Genomic DNA, 23,485 nt, shown 5'->3' with positions numbered 1-23,485 from the left:
GAAAAGGGAACATATCTGATAATGAAAATGTTATTTTTTTAAAGCAATCATATGACAAAATCTCACAAGCATGGGACCATGAACACAATCCAAGAACCTCTCCTGGGACTTCTATATTTTATCATTTTAAAAGAAGATTATTAATCATTTTCTTTCTAGTTTTCAGACATATGTGACCCATCACATCAAACGCATGGCAGTTGTCTTTGACAATGAAAATTTGATTAAACAAGTTAAAAAAAGAAACTGTTTTTTTGCTTTAAAATGACATCTCACATGTTGATGTCAGGTATAGATTGATGCAGAATATTGTATGAGATGAAATACATCACAAATTCATCATTATATTCATGATTTTGTTATGTTTTCTTTATTACCTTTACATGTGGATTTCTGACCACTGCTGCTTTCCAATGCGATGGGTTCCATATGTGCTGAAACTATGTGTAGCACACACTATTACACATGCAAATTGACACTTATTGACCATATATAAATTATAATGCTATAATAAAAACTGATATTAAAAAAAAGTTCATGTCCGATGTCAATCAAACTCCCTGCGGTCTGCGATTGGTTACTATAGTGCATATCTAAGGTAGACACCTCCCTAGTCTGTCTCGGCTCAAGTTGAGAGTAATACCATTTTGGATTTCACAGTGACAGATTCAAATCACTAGCGCTAACCTAATCCTGTGGGTGTATATGCATGCACAGAAGGACGATTTGTCCTTACGCTGGTGACACAACTGAGTAAACACACTGATTCAAATCTGCCGCTCCGACATCCAACATGGTGTTACTCTCAACTTGATATGAGATGCACTATAGGTTTATGCTACTCAACCACAGACACCGAGGAGTTCACAAAGTAGTTTTTCATTATTTCTATCTTTTATTATAGTATCACTTTCAGATATATAATATATAAATTATAATTTTAAAAAATCATATTAATACTATCTTGACATATAATAATACTTATCAAAATTTCTTTGGTATTAGTGTTACAGATTTCAATACTGTTTACATTCCCTGATAATTGTATGTACAAAATAATAATGATAAAAAATTCAAACTAAAATTTGACATGTAGGATACACTTGATCAATGACCTCTGGGAGGTTTGCAGTGGGTTCCAATTTGTTTTTCTGGTTGATGAGCCCGGCTCAATCCTATCACACTTTCAAGCTTACCAGCTGCCATCCAAGGATACACTTTAACACTTATCTGCTAGCTGTTAACATTAAAGGATGTCTCCGGCAATCACAACATCATGCCTTATATGATAGAAAATTATCAAGCACAAATCACACGGTTTTATTTAAAACAAACTCATATTGACCATAAAAACAAATTAATACAGCTGTATCGCAACATGCGATATTCAAACTTCCCGGGCGCCAAATTTTCCAATGCAATGACGTCCCAGTAATACAATGAAGGCTGACAACAATTGAGTACAAGTAACCATGACGTCATTGCACTATACTCTGATCAGCTCTTAATAGGCGGGGACTCATAACATCGTGGATTGATATAGAACGGCGTACACACAGCTGGGCGCAGTAGTTACGCAAACTGCGCTTTGCGATTAGTGTGAAGACGCATGCTTTTGTGAATTTACGCATGCATAAGTTGGAACTTTATTGACTTGCGCAGTAACAAAAACCGAATAATTCCCGCCTAGTAAGAGCTGATCATAGTATAGACAGTTTCGGCGCGGGAGTTTTGAATATCGTGTGTTGAGAGCCAGCTGTTTTTATTCATTTTTATGTTCAATATGAGTTTGTTTCAAATAAAACCATGTGATTTGTGCTTGATAATTGTTTTCTAACATATAAGACATAATATTGTGATTGCTGGAGTCATCCTTAATTACTGAAATGGATGAATCCATTTCAAATTCACATCCCCTGTGTAAGAGATTAAGGCAATGACTTCCATAGGTGGTGTATATATTTCAACTGGAATAGCCCTTTGCTGCAGACAGGTATAGTAATCCACTTGTGTCAGCTGATAATTTTTGTAAATCGTCTGGTAACTTCAGAATTATCAGCCTGATTGGCAGTTCATTTTAAAATGGAGTAAGTGAGGAAGAATTTGCCTTCGTCATTGACAAACTCTTCCAAGCAAATAACAATCTGTGATGTTATCATTTACCATCAAAGGTCTTATATATGGAATCCTGTCCATGACAAATGGCAATAAGATTATAGTAATACATGTTTCTCAAAGCCTATGAGGGAAAACACTATACCATTTCTTGGCAGCTTGTGGATCCCAAGCACCAAACATGTACTGAGCATGCATTAATCAATCCACCATGCTACCTATGTTCCCACTGAACTACTGGCCTGCTCAGAAGCAACTATCTGCATATGGTATATCCCACATAAATTTTTAAGTCCTTCATACTTGAGTTCTGAAATAGCATTGGGCTCCCATACTAATGACCATATTATTTTCCTTCTTGACGAGGCAGTGACGGCAGAGCTGGTGTACTGCCACCTATACACACCCATGCCGCAGTGTTTAAAGATGCCGATTAGATGCGCGCACTACAGCTGCCTAAATGCGTTGATGTCACATACTGCCTCGCCAAGAATAAAAATCGTATACCAACCTTATGTATATATACCTGGTAGCATTAGATTACATATTTTTGATTGCTTCCAAGACTTCCTTCTGCATGGTCATACCAAGATCTGCCTCAATGGCCATACTGTCTAATTCTGCTATACATGCCTCACGCCGCGCCTTGATTTTACTGATAACCTCCTCCCGCTCACGGATGAAAGCTCTCAGACCAGTCTACATATGTGTAAACAAAGCATGAATTTCAAATTTAACATTGATGATATGTATATGAGGCTAGTCATTTAAAAAAACTCTAGTTACATGTTTAGGGGTTAAAACATTGACTTTTAATAATAAAAAAATAGTAAATTTCTCTGATCATGTCATGAAAGATTTGTTGATGAATGTGTACATGATTATATTTGAGAAGGCCGGAAGGACATAGTCAAACTCATAACAAGTGTTTCATTTGAGAGTTGATATGATAAAGTTAGTGTTGAACTCTAAATAATAACTTCCAAAACTCTAGGTGCAAATGTTTGACCATTCCATTGACTCCAGTGAACTTGTAATTTGTACCTTTGGAGACCCCTATGGCAGTTTATTTCTAACAATTTATTTAATAATTGTTCAATTAAATGCACTTGAATATATGTGATATTCAAGCTGATTTTTTATTACTTCTGTGGTCTGTGCTGTGTGCCGTGCCAAGTGTAAACACAGAGGTGATAAACATTCACGCTAATTGGATGATCAACAGTCTTGACAACAAGACGATTTACCCATTGGTTCTTCGGTGCGTAGAAGGGGAAGAGACCTCGCCACATTTATGTGATCACCAAATCACCAGCGCGTATCTGGACCAAAGAAATAATAAAAAAATACTTTAAAATGGTTCTGCATTCCTAAAACTTACCACATCTGGTGGCTCCTCCTCTGGTTTTTCTTCATATCTGTGGTAGAAAAGAATAAGACTTGAAATCAAACATACATGTATAATGTATAGCATCTTTGTTTAGTGAAGTTATTTAGAAGTTACTTAAAAGTATTCTTGTGCTTAGGCTAACAAAAATCTTTGGTCAGGTTTTTTTTATCACTTTTTAGAAGAAACCTTAAATTTGAACAGAATCAAGGACTTTTATGTTTGTTATTCACTCATTTTATTTATTAAATGCATATTTGATTGAAAACAAAAAGTATTTCCTTTTAAATCCAGTCCAAAAACACAATTTTTTTACCATAAAATGATCAAGCATTTGTCAATACTAGCCTTTTAAAAATGGAGGAAAAATAGAGGAAGAATCCATGAAAAAAAAAAAGGAACGACCTACCGACCCTCCAAATTTTTGTCTGGGAAGGGCAACCAAACAATTTATAACAACTCTAACAAAATATAATTTATAAATACTTAAGTGGCTATGTCAGATATCTCAAAGATATAAGATAAGGAAACATCAAATCTCGGGTATCCTTGGTGTAAAACTGCACAGAATGGGGTATTCCAGTTGAAATCCATGCACCCCCTATGGAAGGCATGACCTTATTCTCCCACACGGAGAGTGTAGATTTCAAATGCAGTCACCCATTCAGATAACCCCATTTGATATTCACACTCCCTGTGTAGGAGATTGAGGTCATGTCTTTCATAGGAGTGTATGAATTTCAACTGGCATACAGTGATGCCAACACCGCGCCTTAGGCGAACAATTGGGCTACTTGGTGATCACTTGTCGCTACTCAAAAAAGCATGCCGCTACTTGCCTAAAATTGGGTTACTTTTGCCAGTGTCAGGCTGCAGCAGTAATTTGATGTATTTTCCTTTCAATTTAGCCGATTTATAAAGGTTTTGAGTCTCTAAAACTCCCAATTGGGTGATTTACATTTTAAATGCGGGTAAATCCGCCCAAATATCCGGTATTGGGCTACTTGAGAATCCTTTACCACGGCCTGGCGAGTCAATGCACCACGCCTTGATGCTGAAAAGTTTTGGCAACACTGCTGGTATAGCCCAATTAGCATAGCACAGACATCTTCTGTTGAAGAATTAAACAGCTTTATTCCTCAATCTTTCTTTTAACTATGCACCAGCATGCTTTTATAGGCTATAGCTAGCCTGGCATGTGCATTTTGTATAAGTCTGGACCATGGATTTTCCATGGATTAAAACATGTCTCCCAACCTAGGTAAAAAAACAAACAAACAAACAAAACGGAGTCTTTTCACTAGTCACTTTTCACTCATGAATATCTTACACAAGTCTACTCCCACAATTCCTCTTCAAATATTCACATGCTACTAAGCATTCAGCATTCAGATGGCACACCCTTGATGTCATGAGCATACTACACAAGGATTCAATCTAAAAGGAATTAGTCCCAAACAAAAATGTTTGGTAGACTCATAACCGTGCGATCTTACCTTTCCGATGTTGATTAAGATACTTCTTGCATCGATCCCGAGATGCGAAAAAACCAATAGTCATTTTGTCCCACATAAATGAATAAATAACAAAAAACCCCGATCCCCGGTGGACTCACCCAAAAGGTGACGTCACACCATATGATCGCCCCTTATCCGACTTGGGATCCCCTACCGGACCAAACTTGTAGGGGTGGCGGGGTCCGGGATAATCAACATCGAAAGGTAAGATCGCGACCGGTTATGAGTCTACCAAACATTTTGTTTGGGACTAGACTCAGTACACCGGTCGATCTTACCGCTTCCGATGTTGATTAAGATACTTCTTGCATCAACATCTGAAAGATCGATCTAGCAAGTAACCGACGGATGGAGGTACAAGATTGGTCAGCATCTGATCAGGGATCGGGAGCGGTAACGATGGTTTTCGCGAGGTCAGAAAATATTTTCCCCAACGGTCGGGAAACAAAAAAGACCACGCGATCACAGACATAAACCTCCTTACTTAATAAGTTTGGTGGTTAAGAATAGCGACACTGGTTCTTACCATGCTGAGTATTCTGTATAGTCTGAAAACCTGGTACCCGTACACCACCGTATTATGATCGCCAACAATGTCCCGGTAAACCTCCGCCCGTCTCTGATTACTAACGTAAACGGAAGTATCGTAGAGAAGGGCGAAGGTGGCTTCCGGGACACCGCCTTGCTAGATCTCCTCAAGGGACAACCGAACGGTATACCCAAGATGATGAGATAGCTCGTGTCGAGTGGGTCGTGGACGCGAAACCTTCGCGATCCCCGGACCCCACCAACACCTGGACCAGCCATTGCGACAGCGGCTGGACCGAAAGGCTCTGTAAGGGTGATGAATGCGGTCGTGAGTCCTCGCAAGGCTTGTGTTCGAAGAAATAGTGCTGCAGCGCCTTATCGGACACCCCAGCCTATCTTTGGCTTCAGCCGAACCTTGCCCAACCCTGGGGATTGGAGAGGGACGAATGTCGGTATGCACCGCGCCTGCTCAGTAGTCACGAGAACAGAGCGCCCGAAACAGTGTCGCTCCAGTGTTTGTGAACACGGAAGCTAACCTCGAGACCGTGTGCAACTCAGCACCGCCGGCACGAAGCCAACGCCAAACCGGAAAGCCATATTGAGAGTTACGTATGTACGCGTCGCTTTTGACGGAAGGTCAAAAGGGTGACCCTTAAAGTAATCTAAGACTGTGTTGGGATCCCTAGGAGGATCACTTTCCGCTTTGGTAGACACTCGCTGAACATACCGTCGAGGCGTGAGACTAATAAGGTAACCATCGGCTATGATAGTCGACCCGCCTCGAAACCTCGGTGAATGGAGAGGACAGCTGACTTATAGCTGGCCCCAGTGGCCCGCTGAAGTCTTGCTTGGAACTTTTCTGTCAGAAACTCCGGAACTAGCAGCACAGAGGCTTCTAGCGGGAGAGCTATTTGTCTCATTGCACCAAGCGTAGTATGGAGCCAGACTCTGGCTATATCGTGACGGAGGGTAGACTTCCGTCTAGCCCCGGCGATGAGAAAAACAGCTTCTGATGAAAAGTATCCCTCCGCTGCGTGTTCCTGGTAAGGGCCATGCAGCTAACTGCAGGTGCTCTAGTGATAGACTGGTACCTCCGCCCGGGCATCCGGAGTAGATCTGGTACTGGGAGTGCCAGCGGCCTTGCCGCTAGCAGAATGACAATGCAGTCTTCCCACCCGATCTTGGCCACCACCCTCATGAGTAGTGAGATCGGAGGGACTGCATAAGCTGTCATCCTCCCCAGTCTATGGACAGAGCGCCCACGGTGAATGCTTGGGGTCCGCGACCCTTGAGCAGTACACCGGCAGTGGATGATTGCGATGAGATGCGAACAGATCTTTCGAGGGGTGGTACATCCCTTGAAGATCGCCTGAGCGACCTCATGGAGCAAGGGACCATTCTGCTGGTCCCGACACCCTTCCTCGTGACAGATTGTGCGCGAGGATGCTGGTGACGCCCGCGATGTGTATCGCTCTCATCGTAATCTGCCTGAACTTGCACCACCCTATCAGGTGTCGTGCATGCAGGCTCAATCGTGGTGGCCCGGAGTCCCTTGTCTGTTGGGGTAGGCTACCACGGTTGTGTTATCCGTCAGGACAACGGTATGTGATTCCACGATCACCTCCTCGTAAGCGAGGGAGGTTGATGTGAAACTCTGTCTCTATGGCCCCCATAGGCCCGAGACGGAGTCTCCGTGGATGTGGACCCCCCAGCCCCGCTTTGACGCTATGGTCGCTCACTACGTGACATACCGGGGTGCAGGAACCTGACACCCTGGGTCAAATTGGGCTGATGGGTCCACCACCAGAGTTCCTCTCGCGCGATCTCCGACAACGGAACCGCGAGGGATATTGGTGACGACTGGGCCTGCAAGCAGGCTAGAAGGTGTAGTTGGGTAAGCCTAACGTGGAAACGGCAGTACAGTACGGGGTCTACCATACTGGCCATTAGGCCTACCACCGTCATCCATGCCACAGCGGGTTTTGCCCGAGACTCGCCAAGAGTCAGGCACACCGCACCATGTTCGCACCCGCTCGGGTGAGAGCACTGCGAACCCTCCGTGAGGGTGATCTGGGCCCCTACAAATAGTGGTGTTCATGCGTCGGGACCACGCTGGACTTTTTTGAGCTGATCAAAAATCCAGGGTCCCGCACCCTACGGACTATCAACCCCATGAGACCCGTAGTCTTCAGTGGAGTGCGTCCGTATATGAGCCAAACGTCCAGGTAGCAACTGATGTTGACACCCCTGTGCTTCAGGTACGCTGCCACCGCTTCTGACCAAGAGTGTTAAACACCCTGGGAGAGATGGACAGGCGGATGGCCGGTATCAAAACTGGTAATTTTGATCCTGTACCTAGAAGCGCAGAGATGCCTCCGATCTTGAGAGGCGATTGGCATATGCAGATAGGCGTCCGAGAGATCTAGCGATGTTGTTCCCATGCCCCTGATGGGGCAGGCTAGCACCGAGGCGAGAGTCCCCATTCTGAACCTCTTGGGCCTGAAGAACGTGTTCAACGGCCTGCGGTTCCGGATGGGGCTCCCGTCGCTGGTCTTCCTTGGAGCCAATGGCTCCAAGATCACCCGTAGAACGGGGGTAGACCGGGACAATCGCCCGCCTGCGTGAGAAGCTGTGTGATCCCTGTCAGTAGTGCCCGACGCTGGGGGCCGTCTGACGGCACTACTGTGGACCTCTGAAATGTGCAGACGAATGTGGGGAGACTGGGTTGCCAGTCTGTAACCCTCACTCACCACTGACCATACCCAGGCGCTCAAAGAGATGGTTTCCCACCTCTGGGTGAAAGCCATAAGCGGTCGCCCACTGGGAGATCCCCTGTGGAAAAACCGCTGAGCCCCCAGGAATGCTCTGCCTAGCTTCCCTTGGAAGAGCGCTTGCTCTTCTTCTTCGGGCTTGCCAGCTGTTCCTGTGCTACCCTTGCGCCTCCCAGAAATGGGTGCTGCAGAGGTAGTGGGCTCGGTACTGTTGGTGGTGCACGGCCTGCTGAAGTCGGAGCTCCTACCCATGGTAAGGGCAGTTTCCGACCTCTTCAGAGTGCTCCCGTTGGTAGCTTCTTTGCACGGTCCTCCACCGTGCGCAGAAGCATCCAAAGAGAAAAAGGACCCTGCCTTTCCATCGCGTGAGCGATTGGAGTGGCAGGCCCCTCCCCGGCGCTGAGTGGACACCCTATGGGCTAGGCCCATGGAGCTCTCGTTGAGGCTAGCTGTTAGCACCGCTAATAGGCTCACCTCAAGGAAGAGCTCAGATGTTGTCTGAGCGTGATACGCTTGACGACATCTGGGTCCCTCTCGGATCCCCTCAGGTAGGTCTCGTGGTCCTCCCGCGCTACACGCAGAGGAAGCGTGCAAGCACGCCAAGCGCCATAGCTCTACTGAGCTCGACAGCCCCACGATATCTACCCGTGAGGTTTGCCGGGAATGAGAGTGCAGGCGTCCCCTGTGAGGAAGCAGCAGCTGAGCATCCTACTGAAAGGATCCCCTGGTCCGCCTCCATGGACTCCCCCTTAGGGGGTGTCCGGAGGAAGATCAGTGCTGTTGCTCCCCTCGCGGGCAGCGGGGAAGGAGACTGTAGTGATGTCACTACCGACTCAGCTTCCGACTCCTTTCCTCGCCCACAGTATCCGTATCATGCTCTGATGATGACGGTAACTGAGGACGGGCATCTGAAAGCGGGTAAGAAGGCATAACCACTGTGTGGCTCGCCGACTACCTGCCAGCAGAAGAGGGAGTACTCCCGCAAGACCCTGAGGTATCCGCCATGGCACCACTGGGTCCGCATGCTCTCGCAGCCGTCGTCCTAGCGCTTAGCAGCACGGGCCTACCCTGATCAAGATCTGGGTTAGCCCCATGCCGGCTGGCCTGGTCAACAGCTGATGATGGTACTGCGTGGCCATCGCTAGGCGACACTTGCCACGGTGCTAGGCCGTGGAAGAAACACCCTGCGGCGGGTACCACGGGCATACCCGCCGCAGCTGACCCTGAAAGGATCCGCCACCAGGGTAACCCCATGGTACTGCAGTACCAGCACCGCCTCCCCCTTGTTGCCACAGAGACTGTGGCGACTAAAGGCGGTGCTGCGGTACCGGTGCGGTATCAGCGTGGTACCCGTGAGGGTTCCCAACTGTGGACCGCTGTACCCTCGCCACACTGCGCTCCCTGTTTGGGGGATCAAGCTGTGTGCTGGCGTGGTACCGGCGCTGCACTAGCGTAGGTGCCCGTGAGGGCTCCCGGCTGTGTACCACTGTACCCATGCCTCACTGCGTTCCCCGCAAGGATCAAGCCGCGTGTATGGGTACCCGCTATACCGCTGTCCCTTGGCTAGAGGGAGCTTGCCTAGTACCACGGGTAGCTGAGCGCAGCATACCCCGATCAATCACCTCGCCACCTGAATAGGCAGCGCCAATCAATGGAGCTATGCCCTGTTGATTTGACAGTGATCGATCAAGAGAGGGTAATTGACCCATTGACGGTAATGGATCACCCACGCTCCGCTGGCTCTCGAGGACATAAGTGGGTTGTTGATCAGCTAGGCTGTTCAAGCTACTTACTGTACCCTCTAGAGCTTCGCCCAAGGTCGCTGTGTGTGGCGGACCACTCACGGCAGCTATGGGCGGGTGCATAGCGGCTACCACTGAAGTCAAGCCGTAGCCCGTCTTTGTAGCTGCCACCGAATGCACCTGGGTCGCTGTCCCGTGAGAGACTGCGAGCCCAACCCCTGAATAATCGCCAGCCAGTCCCTGTGGACAGCCAGCAGCTATTCTAGGGCCCAGGGTATCACTCGGCGGTCCCGCCATGGAACGCTGCCGTGTGACAACCCCAGTTGGTTCTGCTAAGACTACACCCACAGCGTTAGCAGCGGTATCGCCTCTGTTGAACCCATGCATGCTAGGGTTCAACCCAGGCAAGCCCGGGGTCCCCTTGCATGCTGCCCGTCGCTGGCTACTACTGTGGCTGTTTGAGCCCGTAGACATGCCTGCAACAGACGGGTGTCCTCCTGCTAAAAACCCGTGAGGATTTTCGCTAGAGGGCTGGTATCCTCCTGCTACAAAACCCGCTAGGGTTTTCGCTGGTGGTTACCGCTCTGCTGCCTGCTACTTTGCTCCGACGTATAGTCAGTGCTTTCGCTGGCTGCTGAGCCTTTGGACGCGCTAGCCGTCCCCGAAGGAACCGCCTGCTTGTCCGGGGACCGGAGCCCCTTAAGCAGACCTGCCATGACCCATAGGGGCTGTCACAGCAGAATCTACCGTGACGACTGGTATCCTCCTGCTGCAAAACCCGCTAGGGTTTCCGCTGGTGGTTACCGCTCTGCTGCCTGCTACTTTGCTCCGACGATAGTCAGTGCTTTCGCTGGCTGCTGAGCCTTTGGACGCGCTTAGCAGTCCCGAAGGAACCGCCTGCTTGTCCGGGGACCGAGCCCCTTAAGCAGACCTGCCATGACACATAGGGGCTGTCACAGCAGAATCCACCGTGTCGACCTTACCAGTGCCCTTGGTAGATTTCTTCTTCGCCTTATGGCGATGACGGAGCCTATCCCAATCGTCAAGCTGGAACTCGGAGAGTCCTAAGCAAAAGAAAGACATCTAGAAGATCGTGAGCACTCCCTGTGGGTGAAACAGAGCGGTGTGGGTCCCGCCCGTCACCAGGGAAGGGCAAGCCCGACAGGGCCGAGGCGAAGCGAGGAGAAAGGGAGGGGGCTACCCCCCCAACACGCCGACTCAAGCCCAGTAAGCAAACCTGAGCACGGAGGCTGGTCGCTAACGTTAGTGGTAAAGTAAGGACTGGCTAACTTTATTACTAAAATGTCAGACGGGCCCCTACCAATCCCCACCGTATGAATATCTGATTAACTCGTCTTTATTGGACGGTAATGAAGACATAACGATAGAGTAATCACCCTAACATAGCAACAATAACCTACCGTACATGAAATACAATGTGTATGTACAAACATCTATTGTAACTTACAGGCTGCAATGGTTGTTTTACGTGGAAACAAAATGAATGGCGCCAACGAGCGGCCATTTTGAATTGCTCGTGTGTCCCGTATATAAACGGAGGCACGATATGTAGCTAAGTTTTGGATCGTTTTTGTCACTTTTTCGCCAGAAAATGCCGTCAAAACTATCCTCAGTCGAACAATACCGGTTTGGTTTTACCTAAGGTGTGAAACTACAACCGTATATCTCGCCTTTGGTCGAGAAATTGATACACAGTGCTATGAACAATCGATAGGCACGCCTGTGTCAGTCGGAGACCAAGGAGGATAAGGGCGATCATATGGTGTGACGTCACCTTTTGGGTGAGTCCACCGGGGATCGGGGTTTTTGTTATTTATTCATTTATGTGGGACAAAATGACTATTGGTTTTTTCCGCATCTCGGGATCGATGCAAGAAGTATCTTAATCAACATCGGAAACGGTAAGATCGACCGGTGTACTGAGTCCTTACTTTTTAGTTTAGTCTACCTACTTTGGACACTGAGCTAGTGTTTGTCTAACATCTCTCTGTAGTTTATTTATTTCCTCTTGATATTGCACAACAATACTGTTCCCATCGGCACGTCCAATACCTGCATAAATATAAAACATATCACAGAGAAAAGTTACCAATAACTTGTAGCAGAGAGCATGGATTGGGCTATCCCAGTTGAAATCTATACACTCGCTATGGAAGATGTGACCTTAATCTCCCACAGGGGTGTAGGTTTCCAAAGAGTCACCCATTCAGGTACTCCATTAGAAATTCACACTCCCTGTGGGGAAAATAAGGTCACATCTTCCAGTAGAGGGTGTATGTATTTCAATTTGACTAGTCAATTAGGGCTCCAATTTGGTGCTTGCCTTGGACAAGTTGTAACATGACTGATGCCTACTTGGAAGTAAAATCTCAACTAAAGGCACTTATTAAATGAGTCAAAACTTAATGGATCATCCAGTTAATATAATTATTTAAATATTTCTAAAATATCCAGAGCAAACTTGCTGGGACACTTATAATATCAATGATCTTCTCAGCTCCCCATAGTCAATGTTGTATACCAAATGCCTTAATTTTGAAATGTGCTACATATTTGCTCCAACATTGGTTAGTGGGGGTGAGAGGGGATTGAATGGAAACATACAAGTAAAATAGTAAACTTCTCATGGATGGTTTCATTCAACCCCATATGTGAAATTTGATGTGTCCCCGGGAGTTTTGCACTTTATTATAGTTGAAATGCTGGTTGGTGGACACGTGAATGGTCATCCAAACATGCTACAATCAAAGAAATAAATTGTTGCCATGATTTGACAATATGTTGGAACTCTTCATTGCTGCTCTGAAAGTTCAGTAAAATTAGTATAACTATGTTTGAGAAGTACAAACCTTCCCCTTTCCCCTTCCCTCCCCCATTCCCCCTCAACCAATGTTGGGGGACTGGAGAGCCCAATGTCAAAATTGCTTTCATCAACATTGAATTGGGGGAGAGGGGCAGCGATTTACAGTTATTATGCCAGGGTGTGCCAACTTTAATTTCTTTGATTGTAGATCTGAGGGGACTTGGGCGAATTCAAAACAATATACTCATGAAATGCTGAAGCTGGTATAAATAGAATCCATTGACCCAATTTGCATTGCATCATCTTATTTTCAACCAAGTGTAACCAATTGTTCTCTTAAAATCTACTTGTGGCAAGTGGGAGCAATAGGGATTGCTACCTTCAAATGAAAAGGCCTGTTTTTGCAAATAGAAATGAACCAATAATTGCATCAGAAGGTTGCTAATGCAACTGAATTTGATATAATGCCCAGCAATGTTGCCAGCACATCAGCCTGGATCTTACATGTCTCCCTAATTAAATTTTCATCATGTGACCAAATACTGAAAGATCAAAGTATTGCACTGGGCCATTCCAGCTGAACTCCATACACCCTCTATGGAAGACATGACCTTAATCTTCCACAAATGTGATTACCTAAATGAGGGACTCCCTGTGTGGGAGATTAAGGTTGTGTCTTCCATAGGGGTGTATGGATTTCAACTACAATAGCCCATTGTTAGTTCAAGTGATCTTAGCTGCATGTATGTAGTTTTCTTACCTGCTAGAAGACCCTCCAAGTCGTCAATTTCTTGCTTGATTATGTCAACTGTCCTCTGTTGGCCATATTTCCTGAAACACAAAACACCACCATTATTTCTTTTTGGAAAAGTAAATGTACCCACCACAGATTAATAAATAACAGATTGTTCCCTCACATCCATACTTTTAACAAGAGCTTCTAATGGGCTATTTCATTTAAAATTCACACTACCCCTGTGAAAGATTTGTCTAAAGTCTTCCACAGAGGGAGTATGAGTTTCGAATAGGATAGATAATTGGGTAACTTCCATTTGAAAACTCACTCCAGTTGTGGCAGATATAGGTAAAGCCATATACAGAGGGAGTATGGGTTTGGGTTTCAAAATGATCAACCCGACCAATTACATTTGAAAAACATACTCCCCTTATACCTATTTCCAAAATCTTCCATAGGGGTAGTGTGGATTTTAAATGGAATAGCCCAATGACAGTATTACTTACCTTCCGGTATGAAGAAGTCTACCATCAACTGAATATATATTCCTACGGTCATAGTATGCTTCAGCTTCTTGTATGTGCCTCTCCTATCACACAAAAGAAATATATAAGGTAATTTTAATTCAAAGTAGTCCTACCACTTCAGGCAAATTAAGTAATTCTTGGTCAAGCTGGAACGGTCACGCTTGGCCAAGAATTACTTAATTTACCTGTAGTAATTTACTAGTAAGTTTACCAGTAGTTGTAGTCTTTGCCCCTATAATATAAATATCTTACCTGTCACCAATTCGCTATAATTTTTGAGAAAAATGCAAAAATAGACACAAAATGGGCCATGGGTGTAATACCCCCTTAAGTAATTTACTTAAAAGTAGTCCAAATTCTACTTTTAAATTCAATATCTCTCAACACAATAGGATATTCCATTTGAAATCCATACACCCCCTATGGAAGACATGACCTTAATCACTCACTGGGGTGTAGATTTCAAATGGAATTACCCATTCAGGTAACCCCCATTTAAAATTCACACTCCCTGAGCAGAAGATTAAGGTCATGTCTTCTATAGGGGGGTGTATGGATTTCAACTGGAATAGCCCAATGTTTGGCCTTCTCCAATGTGACCCCAAACTGTGCAATATAATGGCCAAAGTTGTCTGTCATTTAAGATGGCTGGATCTGTCAGCCACCTTTTGAAATGGCTGTTCAAAGTTGCTAGTGGTCTGCAGTGAAAATTTGGATATGTTTGTTTTTCATTTTGTTTGTGCAGTGACAGCAAAAGCATTAAAATTAAGAGGGGACAAGCATATTTGTGCAAAAAATTTCAGACTATATATCTTAGCCAAAATGAAGGTATTTGATGGACGATTGCGAGCGAAACAAGCACAGTTTGTCAATTTTACCCCATTCTAGCTGAAAACATGGGCTAAACGGAAGATGTACAGAACAACTATTACTTTATTTTTCTTCTCTTAGGATTTGTAGGTGGTAGTCCTCCACGGAAAAATTTAGGGGGATGTGTTCCCCACAACCCCCTACTTCCACTACCTATGTGTTTGTGTGTTTTGTCATGGCTAGTGAACAATCTACAAAAAAGATGACATATATCATTATGCTGATGAATATAAAAGCTTGTAGTACTATATCACAATAATATGTTAAATACATTATGTCTTTTTTTAATCTAGGCACTTACCACATCATAGTGAAACAGCTTCTTGGGATTCTGAAGGACAAAAATGTAAAAAGAAATATATTTATGATTGCAATCAAAAAAAGGTAATGTGGATTTAGACTGAAGTCTCAACCAGGATTGAACTCAAAGCTATTCTGCAATAAAGCTTTGTCTTTTGAAAAATCCACGCATGCTACAAATCAGTTTCCTCAAGATCTGGGATGATTTATGAGTACTGTAAATTGCCAAGTTCTGTTTTACCGATGCAAGGATACGGTCAGCTCATTATACCGAAAGGGTCTTATTCTGAATTGAGGAAAACAGGCGTTATTCTGAAGGGTGTTATTCCAAATTCAGGAAAACAGGCGTTACTCTGAAGGGGTGTTATTCTAAATATTCTGCTTTTGGTATGGGTTAGGGTTAGAGTAATGGTATGGGTTAGTGTTAGTGTTAGGATTATGCTTAGGTTTTTGCAACAATTTGAAATAGACCCTCTTGCTCAGTTTGGGATAAAGCTCCTTTGGACTAACGCCCCTTCGGTCGGGTAGGAACAGCATGGGTAAGTATACAATTTGCTTCAGCAGTCTAACATTTTCTGTTGAAATAATATTGATTAATTATCTATCTTTATTGAGAGTAAAACTGCATTCTGTGACTAGCACTACTGTCCAAGCAGGCCCTCATACAAACTCATACATGTTTACAACTAATAATAAACAAATACAACTCTTTGATAAATTTTAAAGGCGCTTTATAAGTACCTTTCTGTATGTATGTATATGTATGTATGTATATGTATGTATTCTCTATTTAAGGATAGATATTCCATACTTACGAAAGGTTTAGGTGCCCTTGGCATGACTGTATATGGTATTACACATTCATCATAATGTTGGACAGGTGGTAACTCAGGTGGTAAGTCTTCCATGTCTGCTAAACATGGTAAGAATACAAGACATGTCTTTGGATCCACTCCACATCTACAATAAGAAAATATCACTAATATTTACAACAGTTCAACCCTGGGTAACTCATATTTATTGAACAGGAAAATGTATGTACATTGAGATGTGGAAATTAATCATTTTCAACCTAAGGAACAATGTCACTTTTGTAAAAGTAAAGGTTGGATAACATAGTTTGCTTTTCCTGAATTTAAGCCTGATGGTACATTTGTGAAAATTGCTTTTTCAATTGGCTACATGATCAAAGTAGCAGAGTTACAGTACATGCAATGCTGTTTGCATTTTCTTCTAACAAGTTATTCACTTCAGTAAAATTCCCAATAGGAAAATTATTTTCATAAGGGAGTGTTCATTAATACTTTGGTAGGGGGGCTGGTCTTCCTCAAATTTTTCGCTCGAAACTTTTTTGACCCCCCCCCTCGATGGACCGCTAAACTTTTTGACCCCTCTTTTGACAGACAAAACTTTTTGACCCCCCCCATTATCGTATAACTAACACTAATAGTGTAGTTTCCAGTGGTGGTATCTGGGTCACATGTCATTGAGGGAGGCAAATGTTTGAATCATTCCCAGTGGGACAATTGCGCATGAAATACAAGCACACAGAAATTTTCATTATACTAAATTGATTTGTACCCAAATCAGGATGTTTATCTGATTTTTAGGGATAAATGAAATAGAGGATTTATTTGGAGGTTCATAGGCACATGAGCATAATTCGGATCCGTGGCTATTATGATAGTACAAATGCGCGCGAACCGCTCGCAAAATTTGGCCATATTGAAGCTTGAATGGGCAAATATTGCTAAAATTGGAACTAATTTATGCAAAAAGCTAAAATGGTCAAATATGTTTTTTTTAATGGATTAATTTGGTCACGCAAATGTGCACAGGTCGCGGCACAGGTATCAGTTTTGGCCCCCAAAGACCGTGGCACCTGGGCCTGTGCCCACTCTGCCCTATGGCCAATATACCCACGGGCCTATGTGTACAAAATAATTTTGCAATGAGAAATAGTAAACTGATGAAGTGTACAGTTTACGTGCAAAGAAATCCAATTTATTTGCAATATTTTCTTGATTTAGTTGTATTTTGATCAGATTATAGTACATAATCATGTTTGTAGGAATTTGAAGAGATATAAAATTCTATGATAAAAAGTGCCAGTATTTCTTAGATCAACCCAGATGTTGCATGTTGCCGATCATCTTTAAAGTTATATTAATTAATAGATAATGTGTACACTAAAGTGCCATCATTTTTTCAAACAAAAGCACTGAAAACCAAAACTTGCCCATGTTAAAAGTGATATAGAGGGTCTCAATGTGTGCGAAGCGCGCACAAATTTTGGGTTTTAAAGTAGAAAACTTTTTTGCCCCCCTTTCCTACCACATAAAACTTTTTGCCCCCCCCCTCATTTAAGGTCCCCCTCCCTTTTTACCAGCCCCCCACCAAAGTATTTCTGAACACTCCCTAAGAATGAAATGTAGTTTTTCAATTTATGTATTAAAAACCCAGTGAGAAATCATTCATATATGACATTATGTATGAAAGCTAAGAGTCAAATTAAGAACCTAAGAGTGAAATATCAATGCAGCTCACAGGCAGAAATCATTATGTTATTTTTAAAAAGATATTTAACTTACAATTCTATTGGTGCTTCATCTGTAAGCCATGGAGCCAGTTGTAAAATTCCTTTTGGGATTGATCTTCCAATTCCATTATTAACTTTCTTTCCTCTTTCTCCACCTGCATGACTATGATGGAGACTAGGCTTTTCTGATAGCCTACACCCACTGACTGAAGTTCTGCTAGTCTCTGCCAAATCTGATTGTGTAACATTTAATGTCAAAACTTGTTTTGGTACAGGTGTTACTGCTGTTTCAGGGTTACTTGATGATGAAGGTAAAATTGTAGGATCTTTGTTCTGTCCGGATTCTATTGCTGATTTTGGTCTCGATCTGTTCAGCACAATCCTCTCTTTCATTATAGCATTGCTAGTTCTATTATTCTCAGGTTGTGTTGGAGTCCCAATCCTGCCATGGGCACTTTGGATTCTCCGGGATTGTGAGTTGTGCGATGTGCGGAACTTCCGTGTCTGTTGAGGAGAAGGAGGTGTTGGCTCGAATAGGAGTTGTGTGGTTTTTAAGGTGGTTTTGTTCATGTTATTTGAATGTTTGGGGCTTCCTCTAACATGTACGTATTGTAATCTTCCAGATGGAGGCCTCGCAACACAACTAAAAAGTAACAAAATTTGTTCAATATATTATTATACATGCAGATGAAAATAAATCCTCTTGTAATATCCTAATTTCAATGTCACATGCATCTCAATAGCAATTATATGTTGAATTTCACGCAACTGACAACCTGCTAGCTGCTTCCTGTTACCGCTGCACAGCGTCATCATCCCTATATCTTGGTGTCAGAAGTTGCCATGATAGTAGGGCGAATCAACAGCACGGTATAGCGATTTTGTTCCGCCATGATTTTATGGTTTCAAGATAAAGGCAGAGCACTTCAGGCAAAGTATAACACTCCACCTGTACCTTTACGAACGCCACCTGTGTACGATAGATACGTAACGTTCTATCACGATCTGGGCATGCTTATAACCAGGGGTCGCATTTAAGGAGTTTGCGCATCCAGGGACTCCTTATTATTTTATTTTGGCCATTTTGGACTCCTTAAATCACAAGTTGAAAGTGACCAAAGGGTCCGATAAAAACTGTATGGACTCCTTACTTTTATGATGCACGGAGGCCTAAATCAGTATAAGAATCGTTGATCAAAAGTAAAAAAACAAAACGATCAGTAAATCTTCCAAATCACCATAGGCCAAAGACACTAATAATTTCACTGGAATATTTGACAAGTTACAAAGTCATGAAAGTTTAGAATTTCGGACAGGTCGACTCCTTAAATTCTCATTGGACCCCTTAAATGTTGGTTTTGCAGGTACCAAAGTGTCCAGAAAAATTAAATTGGACCCGTTCATTTTTTGTGCTCGCGCTACCCCTGCTTATAACCCTGTTTAACGTTTTTAACTCATGGAAATTCGATTTTATTTTGGTCTGTTTTTGTTTTCAAGACGCAAACAAGCGGTTCAATACGCAGAGTTAAGGTTGTCACACTCTTTCAACACATATATTCATGTGCAAGCCTCCACAAAGGGCGGTATAGTTGTGTACCATGTAGTTATTAAAATAACTACATGGTACATAAACTCTCGTGCATCCACATGAGCGCATCTTGTAATTGATTGCGGTTTAATTGGATTGATAAACAAGTATGATTGACAGTGCGTGTGTTAGGGACTTTGCCTGTTCAAAGTCCTGTTTAAAATTCAAAGTCCATAGTCGATTTTTAACCTGGACTTCCGCGATTAATAAACTGGTAGATTCTAAAATCAGAATTGTTCAGTATTGAAGTACCAATATAATTATGATATGTTGCAAACAATAATTATATTATGTACACTTCAAGTTACTTTTACTGTCACTATAATATAATTATATAAACTTTTTCATAACAATTTTATACTAGTATTTTGATATAATAAATATCAGTATAATTTCGAGTTCAACTGAATGCTTTCATCATGATTAATAACATGCTTTTATTTATCAAAAATCGACTATGGCATAGTCTACAATCGCTATCGCCCTGATATGCAAAAGTGACAAGCAATGCATCGCAAAATTCGGCGAATGCCCATCGCTTCTCAAAAGCGGTCATCGCAATCGCTCGGCGAATGAGTATATTCAGCTTAATTCCAATTGAATGAACGCAGCTTTCACAGCTGTACTTGATCCAACCACGATCGTATAGCGCATATTTCAAACTACAATGCAAACGCACAACCTTGGATACAGTGCTAACCAGGCCTTATTAAGTATGCCTGGACTAGGAGCTAAAATGAGTCCCTGGTCCCAAAGTTGGCTCCTGGTCCTATAGTTTGTAGTGTAAAATATTGGACACACTAGGAGCCAAAACTGGGCAACCATGGGGTAAAAAAAGCCTGGGTGCCTGCTTAAGGTTACATTAAGAGACGTATAAAAAACGTATAAAAGACGTATAAAGTTGTTCTCTAAAACAGAGTTTTCTCAGTAATCAAATATCGCAGCGAGCGAGTGAAATGTTGGTGCATTGGATGTAGCTTAACATTTTTGTGTGTGTTATATACCACAAATTATTAGAATAAATTTGAAATCCTTCGCTTAAAGCATTTTTACCCACCATGTTCACAAGATCAAAAAACACGTTCCATGAGGTTTTTTTCAAATGTGCGCTCCGTATAAATCCACACCGATTTAGCGATTGTTTTCTTCTTTTTCAGTATTGTATTACAAATCGATCAAAGAAATAATGTTGCCATGGGGAAGAACCAAATACAGTACCGATTAAATTTTAAAAGCCCGCTTTTGGGGGAAAATTTTGGAGAATTTGCTTGAGAAAAAGCTGGTTTGTGAAATTATCGATATCTTGATTACGAGACGTTAATTTAGACATCTGAATACCTACTATTTCTCAACATTCTGCCAATTGCTATTCCATTTGATTTTCACTCCAAATTGAAGCTAGTTTTGCAAAAAACGAGGTTTTCCTCCATCAGTTCGTTCAAAATTTCAGCGCCGACATGCGTGTTTATTCTAAGAGCCATAATGCGGACGCGATTGTAATCATGTAATTGCATCCAATTATAGTTATATCATCCGCTTTGAGAACAGTTAATTGCGTAAGCTGATCTATGGCCGAGTGGATAGAGCGTTGGACTGGGAATCTAATATGAACTATTTTTGTGGGTTCGAGTCTCCATTTTTACTTCCTTTCTTTCCTTTCTCCTTTCTTTTTTCATTTCTTTTTTTTTTCATTTCTTTATTTCTTTATTTTTCGTTCATTTTCTTTCTCTCTCTTTCTTTCTCTTTTTCACTATTTCTTTATTCTTTCTTGCTCCTTTCTTTTTAGTTTTATTTGATTGATTCGCTGAGTGCAGTGAATCGTGATTGATTGTTTTTCACTTTATATAATTCAGAAATTTGTAGGCCTGGTAAGTCTGTCTTGTTGATTTTCATCCCAAATTCGATTTACAAATAATTGCTTTTTGATATTGTTGTTGTTGCCTACCCTTACATTGTAATCAGGGGAATAGCAGCATTGATTTCATCAAAGATATCAAGGCTATAAATTCAAAATCAACACATTTTCCAGGGCGTAGCTTGACGGTGCCCCCAATCAATTTTAAAATTTATAAAATCCTTGTGAAAATTGCGAAAACGGCTTGTGCCACCCCCGGCATCCGAGCTCCGGGCACGAGCTAAGCCAAGTTTCATAGCCTTTTCATGTCTTGACCGTGGATCGATATTCTATTGTAAGTAGGCCTACGTCCCGCACGCTTGTTCATTTTCTGCATGGCTGTTTCTGTTATGAACTTACGCCCTCTGAAATCAAGCGCATGAAAACTCTCGGCTAACCTTAATACAATGTATAAGCCTTGGTGCTAACCAATTTTTTTTGGGGGGGGGGGGTTGAAAATCCTGGATATAACCCAAGAAAGCTGTTGAAGCTTTATTCCATTGGAGTCCATTTGATGAACACCGGGACGGGTTGAGAACAGTCGGGGGTTAACACCCTACTCTTTTCAAAACTGGCTGCGAGATACATACATGTGCAGGTGTGGCTCTCTGCACACGGCAGGCACAGATTCAGGCCCCTCCAAAAAAACAAGGAAAGAAGAGAAGAGAAAGAGGAAAAAAAAAGAGAAAAAGGGAAGAGAAAAGGGAGAAAAGGAGAAGGGAAAAAAATTGGTTGGGTTCACTTCTGCATTACTCACACACCTGCACACAATAGTATAGAAAAAATTACTTAATTTGTGTACATCGTGGAACATACTCTTTACATGGCTGTGCGTAGTAAGCTGTTGTACGCAGATATTAAGGCTAAAAAAAAAAAATATTTGCTTGCCCTCAACCGACCGACCCTAATTTTGGAAATCAGAAAAGTTGCCCTCAACCGACAGACCTTAATTTTGGAAATCAGAAAAGTTTTTTTTTTCTATTTACAAAAAAAAAAAAAAGTATTTTAGAGCTTGTGTTCAACATTTTAGTTGTTTTGTAATGTTAGTTGATTCATTTTGACACCAAAAGTGTCTGATTTTTCATATTTTGAGCCTTAATTGATAAAAACAATAGAGTTTGCTAGTAATTAAAAAAAAGAAAGAAATCCCGACCGACCAACCCAATTGTAAAAATTCATTTGAGGGCAAACATTTTTTTTTTCTTGGCCTAACCTCGCAATATGGACGCGTAGAGTAGCGCTGTACGCTTGTGTATTACTAATAGAAAAATATTTAATTTGTGTACATATCGTTGGAACACACTCTTTGCGTGGCTGTGCGTAGTAAGCTGTTGTATGCAGATAACCTCGCATATATGGACGCGCAGAGTAGCGTTGTACGTTTGTGTATTAGGATGATTAGTCGCGGAGTAACAAGCGTAATTGAATGTTCCACGATGTACACAAATTTAATATTTACTAGCATGATTAGTCGCGGAGAAACAAGCGTAGTTGAATGTTTCACGATGACGACGATGTACACGAATTTAATAATTTTTCTATAGCGTACATCGTTAAGTGTACGCAAAAAATCATCCCACTATTGAAAGCTGCCTTCATTCAATTCGAATTCCCACTATTTTAATACAACCTGCAATGAAGAGGGCGAGATGGCCGAGTGGTTAAGGCGTTGCGCTGCCGGCCGGGAGATACGATCGATGAGGGTTCGAGCCTTGGGCTTGCTTAGGTGAAAAATTCTCTTCCCTCCCAAAAGTTCCTATATGGTCAGAAATCCTTCAATTCAGTTCAGAAATTTAATTTCAGAATTTAATTGAAGAATTTCTTCTCGCCCCCATACACTGCTTATCACGTGCAGATATAGGTAGTGTATCACTGTAAGTGCTTCATCCGTGATTCGGAAGTCACATAAAGCTGTTGGACGTCCTGTGGAGGCTGTGTACAGGAAGAGTCAAACCCTGTGCGCGCACGTTAAGTGTAGAGCTATTCGAAAAGAGAAGGGGGATCATCCCGGTTCTGATATCTGCAATCAATCCTAGGTTCCAGGATCGTGCATAGGTAAACTGTGCACGTAAAGCCCGTGCGTTGATACTCAACCATTTGAGGTAAGCACGTATAAGGAAGGAAGTACATGTTGAAAACTAAAAGTT

At 42.7% G+C, this 23,485-nt stretch overlaps 1 protein-coding gene across 1 annotated transcript; it reads right to left on the bottom strand.

Moving 5' to 3' along the window:
• Nucleotides 1–1,815: 1,815 nt before the first annotated feature.
• On the bottom strand, nucleotides 1,816–18,485 carry LOC140151584 (uncharacterized). Its single transcript, XM_072173980.1, has 8 exons — nucleotides 17,909–18,485; nucleotides 16,133–16,277; nucleotides 15,319–15,348; nucleotides 14,127–14,209; nucleotides 13,645–13,715; nucleotides 12,034–12,133; nucleotides 3,497–3,533; nucleotides 1,816–2,814 (listed from the first exon to the last, which is right to left on the bottom strand). The coding sequence occupies exons 1-8, from the start codon at nucleotides 18,424–18,426 to the stop codon at nucleotides 2,656–2,658; spliced, it is 1,143 nt and encodes a 380-aa protein (XP_072030081.1). The 5' UTR covers nucleotides 18,427–18,485; the 3' UTR covers nucleotides 1,816–2,655.
• Nucleotides 18,486–23,485: the final 5,000 nt, after the last annotated feature.

This window comes from Amphiura filiformis, chromosome 4 (assembly GCF_039555335.1).
Source record: "Amphiura filiformis chromosome 4, Afil_fr2py, whole genome shotgun sequence".
Lineage (NCBI taxonomy): Eukaryota > Metazoa > Echinodermata > Ophiuroidea > Amphilepidida > Amphiuridae > Amphiura > Amphiura filiformis.
This window is presented reverse-complemented; position numbering and strand designations above follow the sequence as displayed.

Coding starts and splice junctions, on each gene's coding strand:
- LOC140151584 (XM_072173980.1), bottom strand. CDS start 18,426: ATGAACAAAACCACCTTAAAAACCACACAACTCCTATTCGAGCCAACA. Junction 15,349..16,132: donor CAAGGGCACCTAAACCTTTC/GTAAGTATGGAA, acceptor TTTGTCCTTCAG/AATCCCAAGAAGCTGTTTCA. Junction 13,716..14,126: donor AGACTTCTTCATACCGGAAG/GTAAGTAATACT, acceptor TTTGTGTTTCAG/GAAATATGGCCAACAGAGGA.